This window comes from Ctenopharyngodon idella, chromosome 6 (assembly GCF_019924925.1).
Source record: "Ctenopharyngodon idella isolate HZGC_01 chromosome 6, HZGC01, whole genome shotgun sequence".
NCBI lineage: Eukaryota > Metazoa > Chordata > Actinopteri > Cypriniformes > Xenocyprididae > Ctenopharyngodon > Ctenopharyngodon idella.
Window position 1 is genome coordinate 8,784,410 of NC_067225.1, and position 17,742 is coordinate 8,802,151.

The following is a 17,742-nucleotide window of genomic DNA, read 5'->3' on the forward strand; positions in this document are numbered from 1 at the left end:
GTGAATAAGAGAGTGTAGGAGATCTCAGGACGGAGGGAGAGTTTGACTCAGGCACAGCACAGAGTGACAGAACAGTCCAGGATACACAGCAGGGATAGGTACAGCCTCAGGACCAGACGAGTGAATGGATACCTTTTGCAGTCTAAGTGGACTTGACCCACTATGGGTGAGCAAACCTCTAATATCAGACCTTAAATCTTGAATATTATTCAAGAATATAAACATTGATTTATATTTTGTCACATTTATACCTGTAACTATTTATTATTTATTATGTATGATATTTATATTTGGAAACATTGTGTGTTGCCAAGAACCAGAAAACCAGAATATATCTGTTTTTGTACTGTACTGCCATTTTATGACTTTTCAGTTAGAACTGGATTATTAAATGTGTCGCATTAAGTTAAGATGATGCATTGTGGTCAAACTTTAGAATGTGATTTATTTACATGACATTAAATATTTTAAACAAGCTGGCAGATGGAAATGTAACAACTTAATACACTAATTTGATTTCACAAACTTCACAGAATATCTGGCAGATCTGTTCCTTCAATTACATAGATTTAGTTCAGTCTCAGCTGTTTCTCACCCAGTAATTTAAAGAGACAAGTGAAAGTCAGTGATGGGCTTGGCCAAGATAAGGAATAAGCAAAAAAAAAAAAGTGAAAAAATTGAAATTTTTTTGAAAATTAACCAGGATGGTAAACAAAGCCCAAGATGTTCAAAATTCGAACCTAATTTTAGATGTTCGGGAACATTCAGATCATATCTGGTTTCCCTGTGGCGAGGGTTTGGATCAAGACGATACTGATCCAGTAAAAGAATGAAGACTGTCAATTATCATAAAACTGGTTGAAAAGTTAAGCACACCCTCTTCTTTATCTCCAGGACTGGAACCAGACATGGTACACGCATAACCCTGAACTGAGCAATTGCTTCCAGAACACAGTCCTGGTGTGGGCTCCATGCATCTACCTGTGGGTCCTCTCTCCATTCTACTGCCTTCATCTGTACTGCCACGGCCGAGGTCGGCTGCCCCTCTCTTCACTCTGCAATGCCAAGCTGGTGAGACAGACCGCTAAGACCTGTTAATGTTATACAAGCCTGTCAGGTCTCAAAAGTACCAGCTTTGTAGGCTATAAAATTCAAACCAGAGTGTTTGAACGTAGTGGTCTGGGTAGACTGAGGGGTCGAGTTCATGCTTTAGTGGCCGAGGAAGACAGTAAAAGAGAGAGTGGTGTGTGTAACCTCAGTTTGTGGTGTGAATATGGTTAGCACTCTAGTGAGCTGTGGTGTCACTTTTCACTCGTCCGCTCTAAAACTCTTTTGTTTGAAATACACTTGTTCCTCCGTTTGTTCAGAGTCATACAGATTCCAATCCAGTCTTATCATAATGTAAATCGCACCTCTTCTCTACAGCCATTGACCACCGGAGCTTCCGGGAGAGTGACTCAGTTCTCACCCTGATATGAATTGTATTCCTCTTTGCTCTTTTACAGTTGTTGGGGTTCTTCTTGGCATCCTTTGGTTTTGTGGAATTCTTCTACATCCTGTTGGAACGAAGACAGGAAATCCAGCAACACCTTGTCTTCTTGCTCAGTCCCATCATACGCAGTCTCACTGTGGTAATGTAACCTCTAAGTTCCAAATTTATGAGAAAGATGTAACAGTACAGGCAGAAATCAGCGTAAAAATTGTATTGAACTGCACACTAAAGAAAAAGTCGACCCTAATTGGTTGTTTTAATCCCTGAATTGTTAACAAAACAATTCAGGGTTTTGTTACTTAGCTAGAGTTAGAGTTAGAGGCTAACCAGGCTTAAGGTGTGGTCTCATTTACCATTGTTCAGCAAATTTTCAAGGACGAAATCCACACTGTCAAAAAAAACCCTAAGGTACAAAAGTGAAAAGGTACTAATATGCACTTTTAAAGTACTAAAATGTACCTTTAAGGTACTAAAATGCACTTGTAAAGTACTAATATGTACCATTTAGGGGTAAGTATAAGGTATAAAGATGTACCTTTTCACTTCTGTACCTTAATGTATTGCCCTAGTGACAGCGCCGTACATTTCTGAGAGTGCAGTCATTTCAATAAGAATCAACGCAAGCAGGAATTAGGCAATCATGAGGCAGAGAGATTTCCCTGTGCATAGACAATGGAACGTTTTTGACCGTGAAATTTTGCAGAAATTTTGCCAGTTTAGACCAAAATGAATTTCCATTCTGGTCTAGACTGGTTAACATTGGCGTATCAGGTTGGCCAGCATAACCATGCAAATCTTAGCTAGTGAAACCGGTTGACTGGCTTTGTTTTTCTTTTAAAGCTGGTTGACCATAGAAGTCTTGCTGGTGAAGCTATAGTTGAGAAATTTAATGTACATCTGTCATTAGACAATCTGTCAAACATCTAAACAAATTAAAGATGTAGATCGGCTCACTGTTGTAGAATTCCCATTTATTCAACAGTGTTTTGATTCAGAGGATCTTTATCAAATAGAAAAATGGGAATTCTGCAGCAGTGTGTGGATCTAGCTTAAAGGGTTATTTCACCCAAAAATGAAAATTCTGTCATTAATTACTCACCCTCATGTCATTCCACACCTGTAAGACCTTCATTCATCTTCATAACACAAATTAAGATATTTTTGATAAAATCCGATGGCTCAGTGAGGCCTCCATTGCCAGCAAGATCATTAACACTTTCAATGCCCAGAAAGCTACTAAAGACGTATTTAAAACAGTTCATGTGACTACAGTGGTTCAACCTTAATGTTATAAAGCGATGAGAATACTTTTTGTGCGCCAAAAAAACAAAATAACAACTTTATTCAACAATATCTAGAGATGGACGATTTCAAAACACTGCTTCATGAAGTTTTGAAGCTTTACAAATCTTTTGTTTCGAATCAGTGGTTCGGAGCACGTATCAAACTGCAAAAGTCACGTGATTTCAGTAAACGAGGCTTTGTTACGTCTTAAGTGTTTCGAAATTTCAATGGTTCACCACTGAGGGGCATGACTTTGACAGTTTGATACACGCTCCGAACCATTGATTCGAAACTAAAGATTTGTAAAGCTTCAAAACTTCATGAAGCAGTGTTTTGAAATCGCCCATCACTAAATATTGTTGAATGAAGTCATTATTTTGTTTTTTTGGCGCACAAAAAGTATTCTCGTCGCTTCATAAGATTAAAGTTGAACCACTGTAGTCCCATGGACTACTTTAAGTATGACTTTAGTAGCTTTCTGGGCATTGAAAGTGTTAATTATCTTGCTGGCATTTTTATCAAAAATATCTTAATTTGTGTTCTGAAGATGAACGAAGGTCTTACGAGTGAGTGACATGAGGGTGAGTAATTAATTACAGAATTTTCATTTTTGGGTGAACTAACTCTTTAATATAGTATAATATCTCCCACTAGAAGTGGGAACACCAGCATCCCATATTAAGAACCAGTATTCAAAACATAACCATATGTCTTAAAGATGGATGCATCAGCCCACATATGCAAATATACATTAAAGATTTAAGCTTCGTTCATTTAACTCCTACATTCATTTCTCAACACACCAGCTTATGTCTGTAAAATAGCTCCTAAACCCTTACACAGCAGGAGCTGTTTTCATCTAATAGACTGTGACATTCTGAGGTAAACTAGGTTAGGGGCACACCTACACACAGCCTAATGAACACAATCTCATCATCGCTTTCTGTCCGCATGTTCCATTTGCATTCTGCAGAGCCGGGCTCCAGACCAGACTCATGACCCATCTGTGGTCTCTTCAGACACCTAAGTCAACATTGGCTATGTCAAAGAAAAAACACTTAAAGAGTTAAACAGTGTGATCTTGTCCTTAAAGGCCCCTTCCTTAACAGATTCTGATCTTAATTGGTCAAAAAGTGAAATAAACCATTGTCATAGCTTGGGAAAGGGCTGGAATAAAGGTAGAAACCCTCAATAACAATTTTAGAGATTTATTAAGAAGCTGCATAAATATTGCTTTTAAATTCTGAAAATGTTGCTTTGCCCAACCTCCTTTACCACCTATGGGTTTTCTTGTGTAATATTTGGGCGTATGTAATGAACAGTTTAGAAAGCAACAACCACCACAATTCTATTGAACTTACAGGAGGAATTGTGCTCCCCAATTGCAATTTATTTACAACACCGTCTGGATTGTTGTAGCACCTGATTCACTAAAAGAACACCATGAACTTGCACAAATCTGGGCCAAATGCAACTGGAACTGCGCAATTCCCCATCTTTCAGGTTAGTTATGAGAGCTAGTTCGAGGAAGATGCATCAGACTACCGCAGTCTGGCACTTATGCCATCAGTCCACCAGATTCAGATGCTTGAAATGGCACTTTACAATACTTTTCTTCAACATTTGATCATTATTTTTACTTTAATTTGAGATATACCTGTTCTCAGACCTGTAACCACTACACATTCCTGCAATATTTAGATTAGTGATCCATCAATATAGGTTTTTAATGGCACAGTCTGCTGTAATGCTTGGCTACTTTTTCTACCAGCCATAATCTGCTGCAGGTTTCACTGTGTGCCGTCATTTAAGCTGCAGGAAGCAGATCTGTCTCTGTCTTCTTTCGCTCTTAACGCTCCAGTATAATTACAAGCTTTGGCTTCCTCCCACTGTCCAGAGGACTTATTCTCGTTAGACGTGAAGTCAAAACACAACATCAACAATGCAGATGTTACATGTGGTTTACATGTTTCCAGGTAGCGCAACAAACCTCCGCAGGCGTCTTTCATTAGGACATGATTAACAGTTCCTTTTAAAGGTTTCACCTCATTTCTCTGAGGTTATATGGCTTTGGTTTGGTTTTGAGGAGGCGTATTTGGGTCTAGTCCTGATCCTTAATCTGTACCGCACCAGGAGGCTGCTTCTTATGTAATCAAATGATGTTTTGCGCTACCTAGGAGATACTGCAACAAATGAACATCACATCAAGCTTGGGATCAGCGAGAGCCACTGGTTGGCAGTCTGGGTTTGAGACATGGAGAATGTCAAATTGTTTTTGGATGAAGAAAAGACACAATAATTAAGAGACATGTGGGATCAACAGAGGCCACACTTTACATGTGTTTTTTTATTAGAGGAGACAGCTGTGGTGGTAGACAGGAAAATCCCAATATAACCTCGACAAACTGAAACAAAAGCAAAGCAAATTTAATGATGGATTACTCTTCAGGTCATCAAGAAAGCACTGTACAATTTTAAAAGTAAGGTTTCTCTAACAAATCTCTGATCTTATCTATTGCTGTCACTGCAGTCAAGGTTTAGGGTCATTCTCTAATTTGGTCCATATCAACTTAAATTCAGTTCTCAAATGCTCCATGTTTTATCCATATACTTTGATGCCAAAGTTGCTAAATAACTAAATTAACCAGTATGCAACCTGTATGCATACAATGTTTTTTCATATCTTTCTTTTTTGTTGTTTGTTTTGACAGGATAGAAGTTATTTGCTTACTCGTCTTCCTTCTCTGTAAAGGTCATGGCCTCAGTAGTTGTAATTTAAATCTATTTAAAGTCCTTCACAATGAGTTAGCGTAAAGGTGAAATGTGTAATTTCAAAAAGGATGAAGTAATGAAGTTTCCCTGAACACTTTCCCCGTTTTCCACTGGTCCGCCAAACAGACAGTCTCGTCCCCAAACTCACACCATTGGTCACTCGAAGAGAACCACAGTGTTTAGATTTTCTGGATCTTACGAATGGCTTAGGCTGGGATAGGAGAAAGTATTTTGAAAAAATTACATACTTTGACTGTAAAGTAAACTTGCATCATTCAGTAGATATTCATCAGGAAGAGGAAGATCTGTAATTAAAGTCATTTGTTATTACTTGTTTTGCATGAACTGTAATTTTAGCAGATGAGAACAATATCATTAACAGCTGTGTGTTTGACAGGTGTTAGCCGTGTGCGTGATTCATTGGGAGAGAGTGCGCGGATGCCGTTCCTCTGTCTTCCTGTTCTTCTTCTGGCTGCTGGGCGTGGTCTGTTCCCTTATTCCACTTCATGCAAAGGTCCAGCTGACTGTGGAGCAGGTGAGAAAAATGACAACTGACACAGACCCCCCCATCCGGGGAATTTCAGTTTCACGGTACATTCACAAAACCTTGGACACATACAGCCACATATGGGTGTCTTAACATATGGATGAAACACAGGTGCATGCATGCAAACATGCATAGATACATATCCATAAATGCACAAGCAAACACATCGCAGCGCACTCAAACAAACACAGAGCAGCTCAGCATTCCAGCAGTTTCTACTTTTAGCGCTGTTTATTTTCCCCACATTTGGACTTGGTTTGTCACGTTCATATCATAAGTTCAGGTGAAGTCCAAGTACAGGTAGGTGTTAGTTTGAAACATATGTCAGAAAGTGTTTAAATCTGACTTCTGCCCCTAATGGACCTTACAATATGTGAGTGTTTTTATTTTTTCGCTATCTTTAAATATGTTTTAAACACAAGGTATGTCTTAATAAGAAGTGCTTTAAATATTTCTAAATGATAAATATGTAATGTCATATCAATAACCAGGCTAAAGTACATGTTTTTAATCAATTTCATATGCCACACAATCATTTTTAGCCCAAGGACAAGAAAACAATCTAGCAAGAAAGCAGGTTTAACAGTTTTACACTGTTAGACTAGGCAGTTCTGACCCATATCATGCAAAACTGGGTCAAAACATAAAGACAGATAAGTATATTTCTCCCTGGCATGCTGACTTTATGCTTGGATAAGAGTGGGATGACATTTTGACTGACCTACATTTTGACCACCGAAACCACTCTGGCCTTGTTTTTATTTTGTGGTGTGGTAAAGAATAAAGCCTCTATTTTGGCAAGGGGCTCCATGGCCAAATGGATGTTTACTACAGATTTGTCTCAACATGGCTTTTGCTCCAGTTGTGTAGCCAAGGCGCTATATCCAGGACACCAGAAAGATAAACTTAGTATCTACTATACATTTAGAAATGCATGAGCAGCATATGAACAGCACATGTTTAAGGTTTGTAAATATAGCTACCGTTGGCTCCTCACCAGCAAATAGTGGCCGGAGGCTTGAACAACAGCAATCTATGAGTTTCCAGATTGTAGCGTGACTTGAGGCCTTTTATGGCTCTTTTCATACGTAATTCATTTATATAAAGCAGGCCATTAAAGAGTTTGGTTTTCACCATGATTTCCCTTAACTGTTCAAAATAAGCTTTACTATGTTGTTAATGCTCGTGCACACCCATGTCTTCTGACATTAGGTGAAGTAAGAAGGGGCACTGCACTGCAGCAATGCACAATTTCCTATAGAATAAACAGCAGATCATATTTTTTACATTAATCCTTAGTTTGGGACATGACATCACTCAGTACCCTGTTGATAAAAACAGCTTATGTTGGTTAGGTATGTTTTGAAGCATGGCAGCTGGTTTAAGCTGGTCCTTAGTTGGTCATGAGCTGGTTTAAGCTGGTCCTGAGCTGGAGCCAATCGCTAAGGACCAGCTTAGGACCAGCACTTGACCAGCTTAAACCAGCTCATGACCAGCTAAGGACTAGCTTAAACGAGCTCAAACCAGCTTCCATGCTTCAAAACATACCTAACCAGCATATGCTGGCTTTTTCAACAGGGTAAACAACATGTCTCCCTCTTTCTCCACCAACTAGCTCTTCTACGCCTATCAGGGAGTTCTTGCGTGACATTTTGATTGACCTGATGTAGTCTTAAAGTGGATATGCATCAACAAGTTGTGTTCCAGAGAGTTCTATAGGAACAGAATGTTCAGCATGTAAACAGCATGTTGGGAAATCTGCGGATCAGGACTGGAATAACATCTAAGTAGCATTGTGGGAAATCCCTGGTTGTGGTACTCATTTAAATGGGAAAGTCTGCCTATGCTCTCTCTTTTTAATCTGTATGTGATCCGCTGTTTTTCAGGGTCTTTCTCCAGATATTGTGCGGTATTTGGCCTTTTTCTCTCACTTCACCCTGCAGTTGGCGCAGCTCTTCCTCAGCTGTTTTGCAGACCGGGCACCCTCAGGCAAAGCCGTCCTCAAGGTACGAACGGAGCGAACTCTTATCAACTAAAATAATCCATCAACAACAATCCTGCGGTGTTTACTTCTGTCTTTATGTAATATACAACTCAACCCCCCCATTTTGAAGTGAATTATGGTAATGGCGGTGGCACATCCAACTACCGTCTCCCGCAAGAATGTTGCACTTAGATATTAGCTGAACTCATGATTGGATTAAAGAGATGTTTTCGGCAGTCAGCTTGACTCATCTACTGTGGTCCTTCTTCCCGGATAATGATATATCTTGTTTTAAACTAAATTCTTGACTCATTCTGCCCACTGTTTGGTTGTTATGTATGCAAATTACACACATAGCACTGAGCAGAGCAACACAGAACGTAATCTCCTTATATCTCGTGAAATAGTGGTCCATCTGACTGTTCTCCTCCAGAGAAAAACAAGGAAACAAGCTCAGAGAGGAATTAGTGTGTTTGTGATGAGGTTGTAGCCACAGACGTCGCGCCACACCCCTTGATCCCCTTCTGGCTCAGTCACTTCCTGTGTAGGGTTATTCACAGCATCCTGTAGAGTGAGACCTCTGGTGAGGAGGCGGGAGAGAGAGTGAGTGTTTGGGTGGATGGTTGTATGGGCAAGGGGGCAGCACTGAGGTCAGCGGTGGGTGGAAGTGTGTTACTGTGGCGCATAAGGCGCACACACACACACACACACAGAGGTCTACCACTCTTACTCACAGACGCTTTCACACTGTTTCCCTGTTTACTCTCAGTACACTGTTGCCAAATATGATTTCTAGCCACTACTTTCTCCATCCAAGAAAGCAAAACTGTGAAACTCTTTCTAAAACTGACTGTTGACAGTCTAACATCATTATTTATGTATATAATGTTAGAACTGTTTTGATAACAAGTTGATAATAAATCTGTATCTGTATCGTATTTTAATTAACGGGTTTGGCTAGGCCCCTTTTTTTCCAGTAAGGACACTGCTAGGGATCAGTATCAGCGGATAAATGTAATTTTTTTTTTAATGTTAAAGGATTAGCTCACTACAGAATGAACATTTCCTGATAATTTACTCAGCCCCATGTCATCCAAGATGTTCATGTCTTTATTTCTTCATTTGAAAAGAAATTAAGGTTTATGAGGAAAACATTCCAGGATTTTTCTCCATATAGTGGACTTCATCGGGGTTCAATGGGTTGAAGGTCCAAATTGCAGTTTCAGTGCAGCTTCAAAGGGCTCTACATGATCCCGGACGAGGAAAACTGACTTATAAAGCGAAATGATCGGTCATTTTCTAAAAAAAAAAATACAAATGTATATACTTTTTATCCACAAATGCTCGTCTTGCACTGCTCTGCGATGTGGCACGCATTACATAATCATATTGGAAAGGCCACGCGTAACGTAGGCGGAAGTACCGATCAAGTGTCTACAAAGCGAACATGCAAAGACTAAGTCAAACGCCTTTTGCAAAAAAGGTAAAACAACGTTTTTGAAAAAAAATATTTTGAAAATGAGATGGAGTTTTTCGCCCTACCGCGGTACTTCCGCCTACATCACGTGTGACCTTTCCAACATGATTACGTAATGCGTGGCGCATCACAAAGCAGTGCAAGATGAGCATTTGTGGTTAAAAGTATATACATTTTTTTTTTTTTTTAGAAGATCGTTTCGCTAGATAAGACACTTATTCCTCGTCTGGGATCATGTAGAGCCCTTTGAAGCTGCACTGAAACTGACATTTTGACCTTCAACCCATTGAACCCCAGTGAAGTCCACTATATGGAGAAAAATCCTGGAATGTTTTCCTCAAAAACCTTAATTTCTTTTCAACTGAAGAAAGACATAAACATCTTGGATGACATAGGGGTGAGTAAATTATCAGGAAATTTTAATTCTGAAGTGAACTAATTCTTTAATGATACCAGTCCAATAAGTAAATTGAGCAGATATATATAACATCCAATAAATGATAGCCAAATGATCATAGGACCCAATGGCATTTCTAGTTGTTAAACCAAAAACCTTTTACTTTTATTCATTTAAACATATCCACATGCTGCACTTTTTGGCCATATAGTGTATCTGAAGCTTGTTCTTGTCCTTTTCTCAGAATGCGTGTCCTGTTGAAGATGCATCGTTCTTGTCCAAGATCCTCTTCTGGTGGTTTAGCGGGTATGGAATTAAATGTTTTGATTACCATAACTACTTTGCGAATAAACTCTTTTAAATACTTCTTGATCCAGTGAAATAAATGCATTTAGTGTTGTGTTGTGTGTGCTTTCAGGTTGGTTTTTAAAGGATACCGTTCTCCTCTGCAAGCAGAGGATCTGTGGACTCTGAGGGAAGAGGATACATCAGATAGGATCATATCCGACCTGGAAGAAGAATGGACAGCGGAGCGTACCAAATTACAGCAGTGAGTTCCATTGAAACATCAGATGTTTTTTTTCAGACATTTTGAGGCACGTGTACATTTATGCCGTTTGTTTATGTTGCTGTGGATCCTCATGCTGCTTTGATCAGAGCAATCACATTTCCATCTGAAAGTTGCCCACAAAAAGACAGACCTAAAATAAGACAAAAAGAGCCATGCTGCATACACCGTCGAGACAGGAGGATTGTGTCAGTTGGTTGGCTTGTTAACACGTTTCTGCTTTAAACATACAGTGTTTCAAGTCCTCTGAAATCCTCTTTTAAGGCCTCACATGTCAGAGGTCCCATGCCTTTTACAATTTGTGGAAACTTGCATTGACGCAGGATGCTTTAATGTCATTCTGTTTTCAATTAGAACTTACAAGGAGGGATTAAAAAAGCTTAACAACTGTATTTAGGCTTCAGAACCAATTTCTTATGCACATGTCCGTTTGCCTCTTCTCCATCTACAGGCAGGAGAACCACCTAAGCACCAGTGTTGCCTTGGGATCTCGACTACCAGACCAGGCCCAACTCCTCAGGAAGATTCAAAAAGAGCAGAGTTCGGGATTCTGTCTCTTACGGACACTTGCGCGTAGCTTCGGACCCTACTTCCTAACCGGGACGCTATGCCTCATGGTCCATGATGCCTTCATGTTTTCAGTTCCACAGGTTCTAAGGTGAGAAAGTCAAAGCTGATCTAATGAGTCATCTTGGCCTCATCCTTAGTTTAAGTTCTCAAACTTTGGGCTTTTGGTGTATCTAGGGTAAGTTAGGCTTTGGGCTGTGTTTATGAGAAGTTCTGCCTTCAAATAAACACAGATGTCCCCTCTGTGAGCTCGCTACTAGTCGCTAGGTTATCAAAATATTTTTAGAAGAGACATCTTACGGTTCACAATATCTTGGGATGAAAACAGGAAGTGGTAGTGTGCGGCAGGTGCTTGAGTCAGAGACGCCATACCAGCCAGACAGAGATCATGCTGTTTATGCCCACAGAAAAGCAATTATGGCTTCAAGTCTGAAAGCTTGAGAGCGAGAGATGACCACAGCGCTCTGTCCACCGTAGACGTGTTAGCTTCAGGGAGGGTAGAGGAACACTGTCGGGGTTGTGGTTACTATAGGAAAGCTGCCAGCTAAATGGGAGGTTCAGTCAGCTACCAGCAAACTGTAGCAGATCCAAACTGTAGCAAGTAGATATATTGTACTGGGATCTTGTGTCATAGAAGGTGGAATTTGGTGGGAACTGTGGAAACATTCAAGGTCTTCTGCCCTCAACATGGATTTTGTAGCATTTGGTTAACATTCAGAGAAACATTTTTCCAGTTGAACATGCTACGTCTTGTTAATCTCAACAAATCCACCATTCCTCATTTTCAAAACATTTTCAAAGAAAGCTGTGGGTTTAAGCGCTACTGTAAATCTTGGGCCAAACCACAATGGTTGGATGTGGTCTGTTCCAGAGAAATCTAGCCAAATGCTTAGTTACATAAAAAAATCAGCAAATTTCTTTGTACTATATAGTGCCTTCATTCACCCCTTTTTCTCTGTTTTTTTAAAGTCTGTTGTTAGGATTTATGAAGGATGAGGATGCTCCACTGTGGAAGGGTTATTTCTATGCCTCTCTTATGTTCCTCCTGTCCTGCCTGCAGTCTGTCTTCAACCACCAGTACACATACACCTGCTTTACTGTGGGCATGAGGGTTAAAACAGCTGTCATGGGTCTGGTCTACAGAAAGGTAGGCCATCTTACCAGCACAAAAACCTTGTAAGAACATATGATTCTGTGATTGGGCAATGACTTTTGAGTAATGGGAGTATTTGCAGACAGTTTCAGGGGCAGTACAAGTATATTTAGTGTAATTTAGTGTACACTATATGCAAAAAAGTATTGGGATACCTCTTAATTTTTGAATTCAGTTGTTTCAATCAGACTCATTGCCACATGCGTATAAATCAAGCACCTAGCCATGCTATTATTGGAAGGTGGAAGTGTTTAGGAACAACAGCAACTCAGCCACGAGCTGGAAGACCAAAGTAAAGTCAGAGAGCGGGGTCACCAAATGCCGAGGCACATGGTGCGTAAAAAGTCGCCAATGCTCTGCTGATTCATAGCCAAAGAGTTCTAAACTTCCACTGGCATTAATATCAGCACAGAAACTGTGCGGCAGAATGGGTTTCCATGGCCGAGCAGCTGCATGCAAGCCTCAAATCACCAAGTATAATATCAAGCGTTGGTGGAGTGGTGTAAGGCATGCCGTCATTGGACTCAAGAGCAATGGAAACGTGTTCTGTGGAGTGATGAATCACGCTTCTCTAATGGGCGAGTCTGGGTTTGGTGGATGCCAGGAGAGCATTACCTGCCTGACTGCATTGTGCCAACTGTAAAGTTTGGTGAAGGAGGCATAATGGTATAGGGCTATTTTACAGGGGATGGGCTAGGCCCAGTAAAGCAAAATCTTAATCTTCTTCAGCATACCAAGATATTTTGGACAACGCTATGCTTCAATTTTATGGGAAAAGTTTGGGGAAGGCCCTTTTCTACTCTTTGGCACATGACTGTGCCAAAGTGCTCAAAGCAAGGTCCAAAGAGACATGGTTGGATGAGTTTGCTGTGGAATAACTTGACTGGCCCGCAGAGAGGCTTGACCTCAACCCCATCAAACACCTTTGGGATGAACTGGAACGGAGATTGCGAGCCAGGCCTTCTCGTCCAACATCAGTGCCTGACCTCACAAATGCTCTACAGGATGAATGGGCAAAGAATTCCAAAATCTTGTGGAAAGCCATTCCGGAAGAGTGGAAGCTGTTATAGCTGCAAAGGGGGGGACCAACTCCATATTAATGTCTATGCAGTTAGAATGCAGTGTCATTACAGTCCCTGTTGGTGCAATAGTCAGCTGTCCCAATACTTTTGTACATATATTGTATGTATTATTATTTAATGATTCATTTACCAATATTTTATGCACCATGTAATTTCCCTGAATGCTCTAATGTACCCCAAAGTCTTCCAAATGGAGCAAAAGTAATGCTTAAGTTAAATGTTTTTGCTGGACTAATGAAATACCTAATCAATATTTTGTTCAATTTGTTTAAATTATTTTATTAATAAATTCCTGTAATTCCAATTCAATTTCCTGCAGTGTGAACAGTTCAATTCAATTCAAATAATGAAAAGGGATTCAATTCAATTTTTTAATCAACCTTTCTCTCTGCTTTTTTCGCTTCATCTTGTTTATCCCCAGTCTCTTGTCGTGAATAGCGCAGCACGCAGAACATGCACAGTGGGGGAGATAGTCAATCTGGTCTCTGCTGATACCCAGAAGCTGATGGATTTTGTGGTGTATTTCAATGCAGTGTGGCTGGCACCCATTGAGGTCACACTCTGTCTCTTCTTTCTCTGGCAGGTGAGGGCACACATATTTGTGTATTTTCATTTGACTCTGAAGTATGAATTGACATTGGTTCAATAGTTGTTTTAGCTTCCCAAGAGAAATAAACAAGACATGTCTTATTTCAGCATCTAGGACCATCAGCTCTAGCGGGCATCGCCACCGTGATCTTCATCTTCCCTCTGAATGGATTCATTGCAAGGAAGAGAAGCAAACTCCAGGTACTGTAATGTTGTAATCTCCAGAAACATAATATAAAGATCTGAAAATGCATTTTGTGACCCCAAACCCCTTAAAGTTCAAAGAAGGATGGCTAATTCTGAATTGGATTCTCATTAAAGGAAATAAAAATTAGTTAAGATCCTAAATTATCTCACGGAATAAGATGCTTTCTGGGACATCAGACTGTAGAGGAGTGCTATGAATGAATGAGTGCTAAAATAAGTCAGCGTGAAGGGTCCACAGCTGGTTTAGATAGTGAAGTGAGCACAGCGTGGGTGTGCGGGTTGGATTCAAGCTACTCTTGCTCCTTTGAAGTTCCCCATGCTTCCTCCGAAGCAAAGCAACCACAGTGCTCGCAAATGGCAGTAAAAGCTCAAATTTTATTTTCAGAAAACAACAGACATTTGGCGTGCCACTGATTGAGTCAATATCTTAGCTCATAGCTATTGTGTTCTAGAATATCTTAAAATGCATTTAGGAATTTATTGCCTTCTTCAGTGTCAGTCATTTTGACGTGAAACCATTCTGCTGAAAAGACCAGCTTAGACCAGTGCAAATTGGTTTGATGCTGGTCCAACTGGTGGACCAGCAAAACTATCCTGTTACTCAGCAAAACACTCATTTTTTTTGGCAATATATGTCTCTTTGGTTCAGTCAAGAAGCTTGTAGGAACATCAGAAGACCAGTATCCAAAACAACATATGCTGGTAACCAGCTATGCAGCTTTTTGTCAACAAAAAGTGGTGCCTTGCCAAAAGCTTGTGGTGTTTTGATGACAATTCTCTGTTCATTCCACAGGAGATACAAATGAAGTACATGGATGGACGGGTCAAGTTAATGAACGAGATTCTGAATGGCATCAAGATCTTGAAGTTCTACGCCTGGGAAAAGGCTTTTCTGGAGCAGGTCCTGGGATACAGAGAGAAGGAGCTTAAAACTCTGAAGAAATCACAGATCTTATACTCTGTGTCTATTGCCTCATTTAACTCCTCGTCCTTTCTGGTGAGAAAAGACAGATTCTTAACAAGTGTGTCAGGGCTGTCACCAAGTGTTGTGGTACTCGAGTCCAAATCCAAGCGTATATTTTCAATGAACAGTCCAGACCAGCTCCAGCGCATGAATCTGAGTACAGGCCAAGTCCAAATGCTTTGAAAAATATGGTCTTGGATTCGAGGGCACACTTTTGGGAAGGACCTAAATCTATTAGAAGATTACCTAAAAGACAAGATGTGTTATTATAGTATTGACTGTGATTGCTATTTCCATTCTTTACCAGGTTGCTTTTGCCATGTTTGGTGTCTATGTGCTTATTGATGATAAGAATGTTCTGGATGCTCAAAAAATCTTTGTATCAATGGCTCTCATCAACATACTGAAAACTCCGCTAAGCCAGCTTCCTTTTGCCATGAGCACAACCATGCAGGTGAGAATTATATGAACTCCAACACCATTATATTCTGCCCTGATTATGTAATAGTGCTGTATGCATTTAGTTATTTCAGGATTTTAGTAGATTACTGATCTTGAGTTAAATTATTCTTGTGTTGCAGGCTCTCGTCTCTCTAAAGCGTCTGGGGAAATTTCTCTGTCAAGATGAAATCAAACCAGACAATGTGGCAAGAGAATCCTTTAAATCCGGTGAGAAACCACTTGTTGACAAACATTATTGTGCAATAGATTTGTAAGGCTAAAAACAGACTCACCCCGTGAGACTTTCCCTCTGCTTCTCACTTCCGTCTGTCAATAAAAATATGAGCAAGAGCGAGATTAACAACAGTTTGATAATAGCCTCTAAATTTCACAGTTAGATGGTAGTGATGTCTCACTTCCTCTCCCTGGCAAAAACAATCAGAGATCTCTAAAAACTCACTGGATCGCCTACCTGTGAATGCAGTGTAGCCTATTACATTACATGCTATTTTATTTTTTAATTTTATTTCCATCGATCTAAACCGCATTTTCTATGTAAGGTCACAGGGATGTCGTCTCGGGTCATAGGCTTATTTTATTTTATTTTAGACCTTGCACAAAACAACAGTCTATTAAAAAGCAATTAGCCTTGTGACAAAATGAAAACTGCAACAATATTACAATATTAATTTATGTATTATTATTTACTCTGCAAACCAAATTACAATTATATGGACTTGCTAGTAACTTTTATATTATTGTTTTATTTTTTTTATTTTTTTACAATGGAATATGTCTTCCTGTATTTAAAGTTATCTTTTATACATAAAAAGACATTATAGTATAAAGTAGAGAGAGACTGGGCAATGTTAGGAGAGATATGAAAGTAGTACCAGTATGTGACCATGAACAGCGGTCAAATTTACAGTTTAGCGGTCATTATCCAAACCAACTTGATGGGGTTGGGGGTGGGTGGCATTCATCAAATCTGTTCAAGATAGCTTGTGAAAACTGTTATTGTGAAGATGAAGCAAATTAGACTGTGTAATTAAAGCGAGTCTATAATTTCACAAGTTGCAGGAGAAATCTAGTTTCCCAGAAGCATTCTCTGTAATTTTAACTGCACTTTCCTCCAGAACAATTTGTGTTTGCGACATAGATGTGTGCAGATAGTCTGCCTGCATAGATTGCATGTTAATGGTAGGTGATTAAGGCATAATATTACATTATTTACTTTTGCTCTTTCATTGTTGCTCTTTACTTGTCAGATGTGGATGGTGTGGTGTTTGAGAATGGAACCTTCAGCTGGTCTAAGGATGGCCCCCCATGTCTAAAAAGGTATCATTATCCAGAGAGTTTCCACAAGGCACCTGAATACACAATCAGGCAATAAGTGTCCAAGTTTCAGCAACTTCCCCCTCATTTACTCTGTGTGTGTGTGTGTGTGTGTGTGAGCAGGATCAGTGTTAAAGTTCCCTGTGGCTCGCTGGTTGCTGTTGTCGGCCATGTTGGCAGTGGGAAATCCTCGCTGCTTTCAGCCATACTTGGGGAGACTGAAAAAAGAAGTGGGGCCGTCTCAGTAAAGGTACTTGCACTAATCAACCATAACTCTCATTGTATATATTTTATGAAATAAAAATTTTGAATGGCATGCTATGATTATGACCATAATGTGAGCACTGTTAAAGTAGAATAATATATTGCCATTATGGTAAGGGTTAGTTCACACAAAAATGAAATTTCTGTCATTATTTACTCACCCTCATGTCATCCCAAACCCGTAAAACCTTTGTTCATCTTCGAAACACAAATTAAGATATCATTGCACATTTTGAAGTCCAGAAAGGTAGTAAAGACATCGTTAAAATAGTCCATGTGACTGCAGTGGTTCAACCTTAATGTTATGAAGCGACGAGAATACTTTTTGTGCACAAAAACAAAACAAAAATAACGACTTTATTTAATAATTTGAACTGTTGTCATACGCAGTTGACGTAGTGAACGCAGTGCAGAGCTTCCGTGTTTATGTCCGAAAGCCGGCTCAGTATTGGCTGACGCTGTACACGTGAGCAGCACGATGCATTGGTGTGATGCTGACGCAGGAACTGGCCAATAATGAGTCGGCGTTTAGACGTAAAACACAGAAGCTCTGCAATGTGTTTTCAACATAAACTGCGTATGACAACAGTTCAAATTGCTGAATAAATTCGTTTTTTTTT

General features: G+C 39.8%; 1 protein-coding gene across 1 annotated transcript in view; it reads left to right on the forward strand.

Moving 5' to 3' along the window:
* The window catches only part of abcc6a (ATP-binding cassette, sub-family C (CFTR/MRP), member 6a), a 26,661-nt gene continuing 8,919 nt past the window's right edge, over window positions 1–17,742 (forward strand). Inside the window, exons 1-16 of the mRNA XM_051896757.1 lie at window positions 1–166; window positions 895–1,071; window positions 1,506–1,631; window positions 5,946–6,083; window positions 7,982–8,101; window positions 10,198–10,259; window positions 10,372–10,503; window positions 10,973–11,179; window positions 12,058–12,235; window positions 13,745–13,906; window positions 14,020–14,112; window positions 14,912–15,115; window positions 15,390–15,536; window positions 15,664–15,751; window positions 16,792–16,861; window positions 16,982–17,108. Of these exons, the coding sequence (XP_051752717.1) occupies window positions 125–166; window positions 895–1,071; window positions 1,506–1,631; window positions 5,946–6,083; window positions 7,982–8,101; window positions 10,198–10,259; window positions 10,372–10,503; window positions 10,973–11,179; window positions 12,058–12,235; window positions 13,745–13,906; window positions 14,020–14,112; window positions 14,912–15,115; window positions 15,390–15,536; window positions 15,664–15,751; window positions 16,792–16,861; window positions 16,982–17,108 (2,073 nt within the window). The 5' untranslated portion in view covers window positions 1–124. The remainder of the gene's footprint in view (window positions 167–894; window positions 1,072–1,505; window positions 1,632–5,945; window positions 6,084–7,981; window positions 8,102–10,197; window positions 10,260–10,371; window positions 10,504–10,972; window positions 11,180–12,057; window positions 12,236–13,744; window positions 13,907–14,019; window positions 14,113–14,911; window positions 15,116–15,389; window positions 15,537–15,663; window positions 15,752–16,791; window positions 16,862–16,981; window positions 17,109–17,742) is intronic.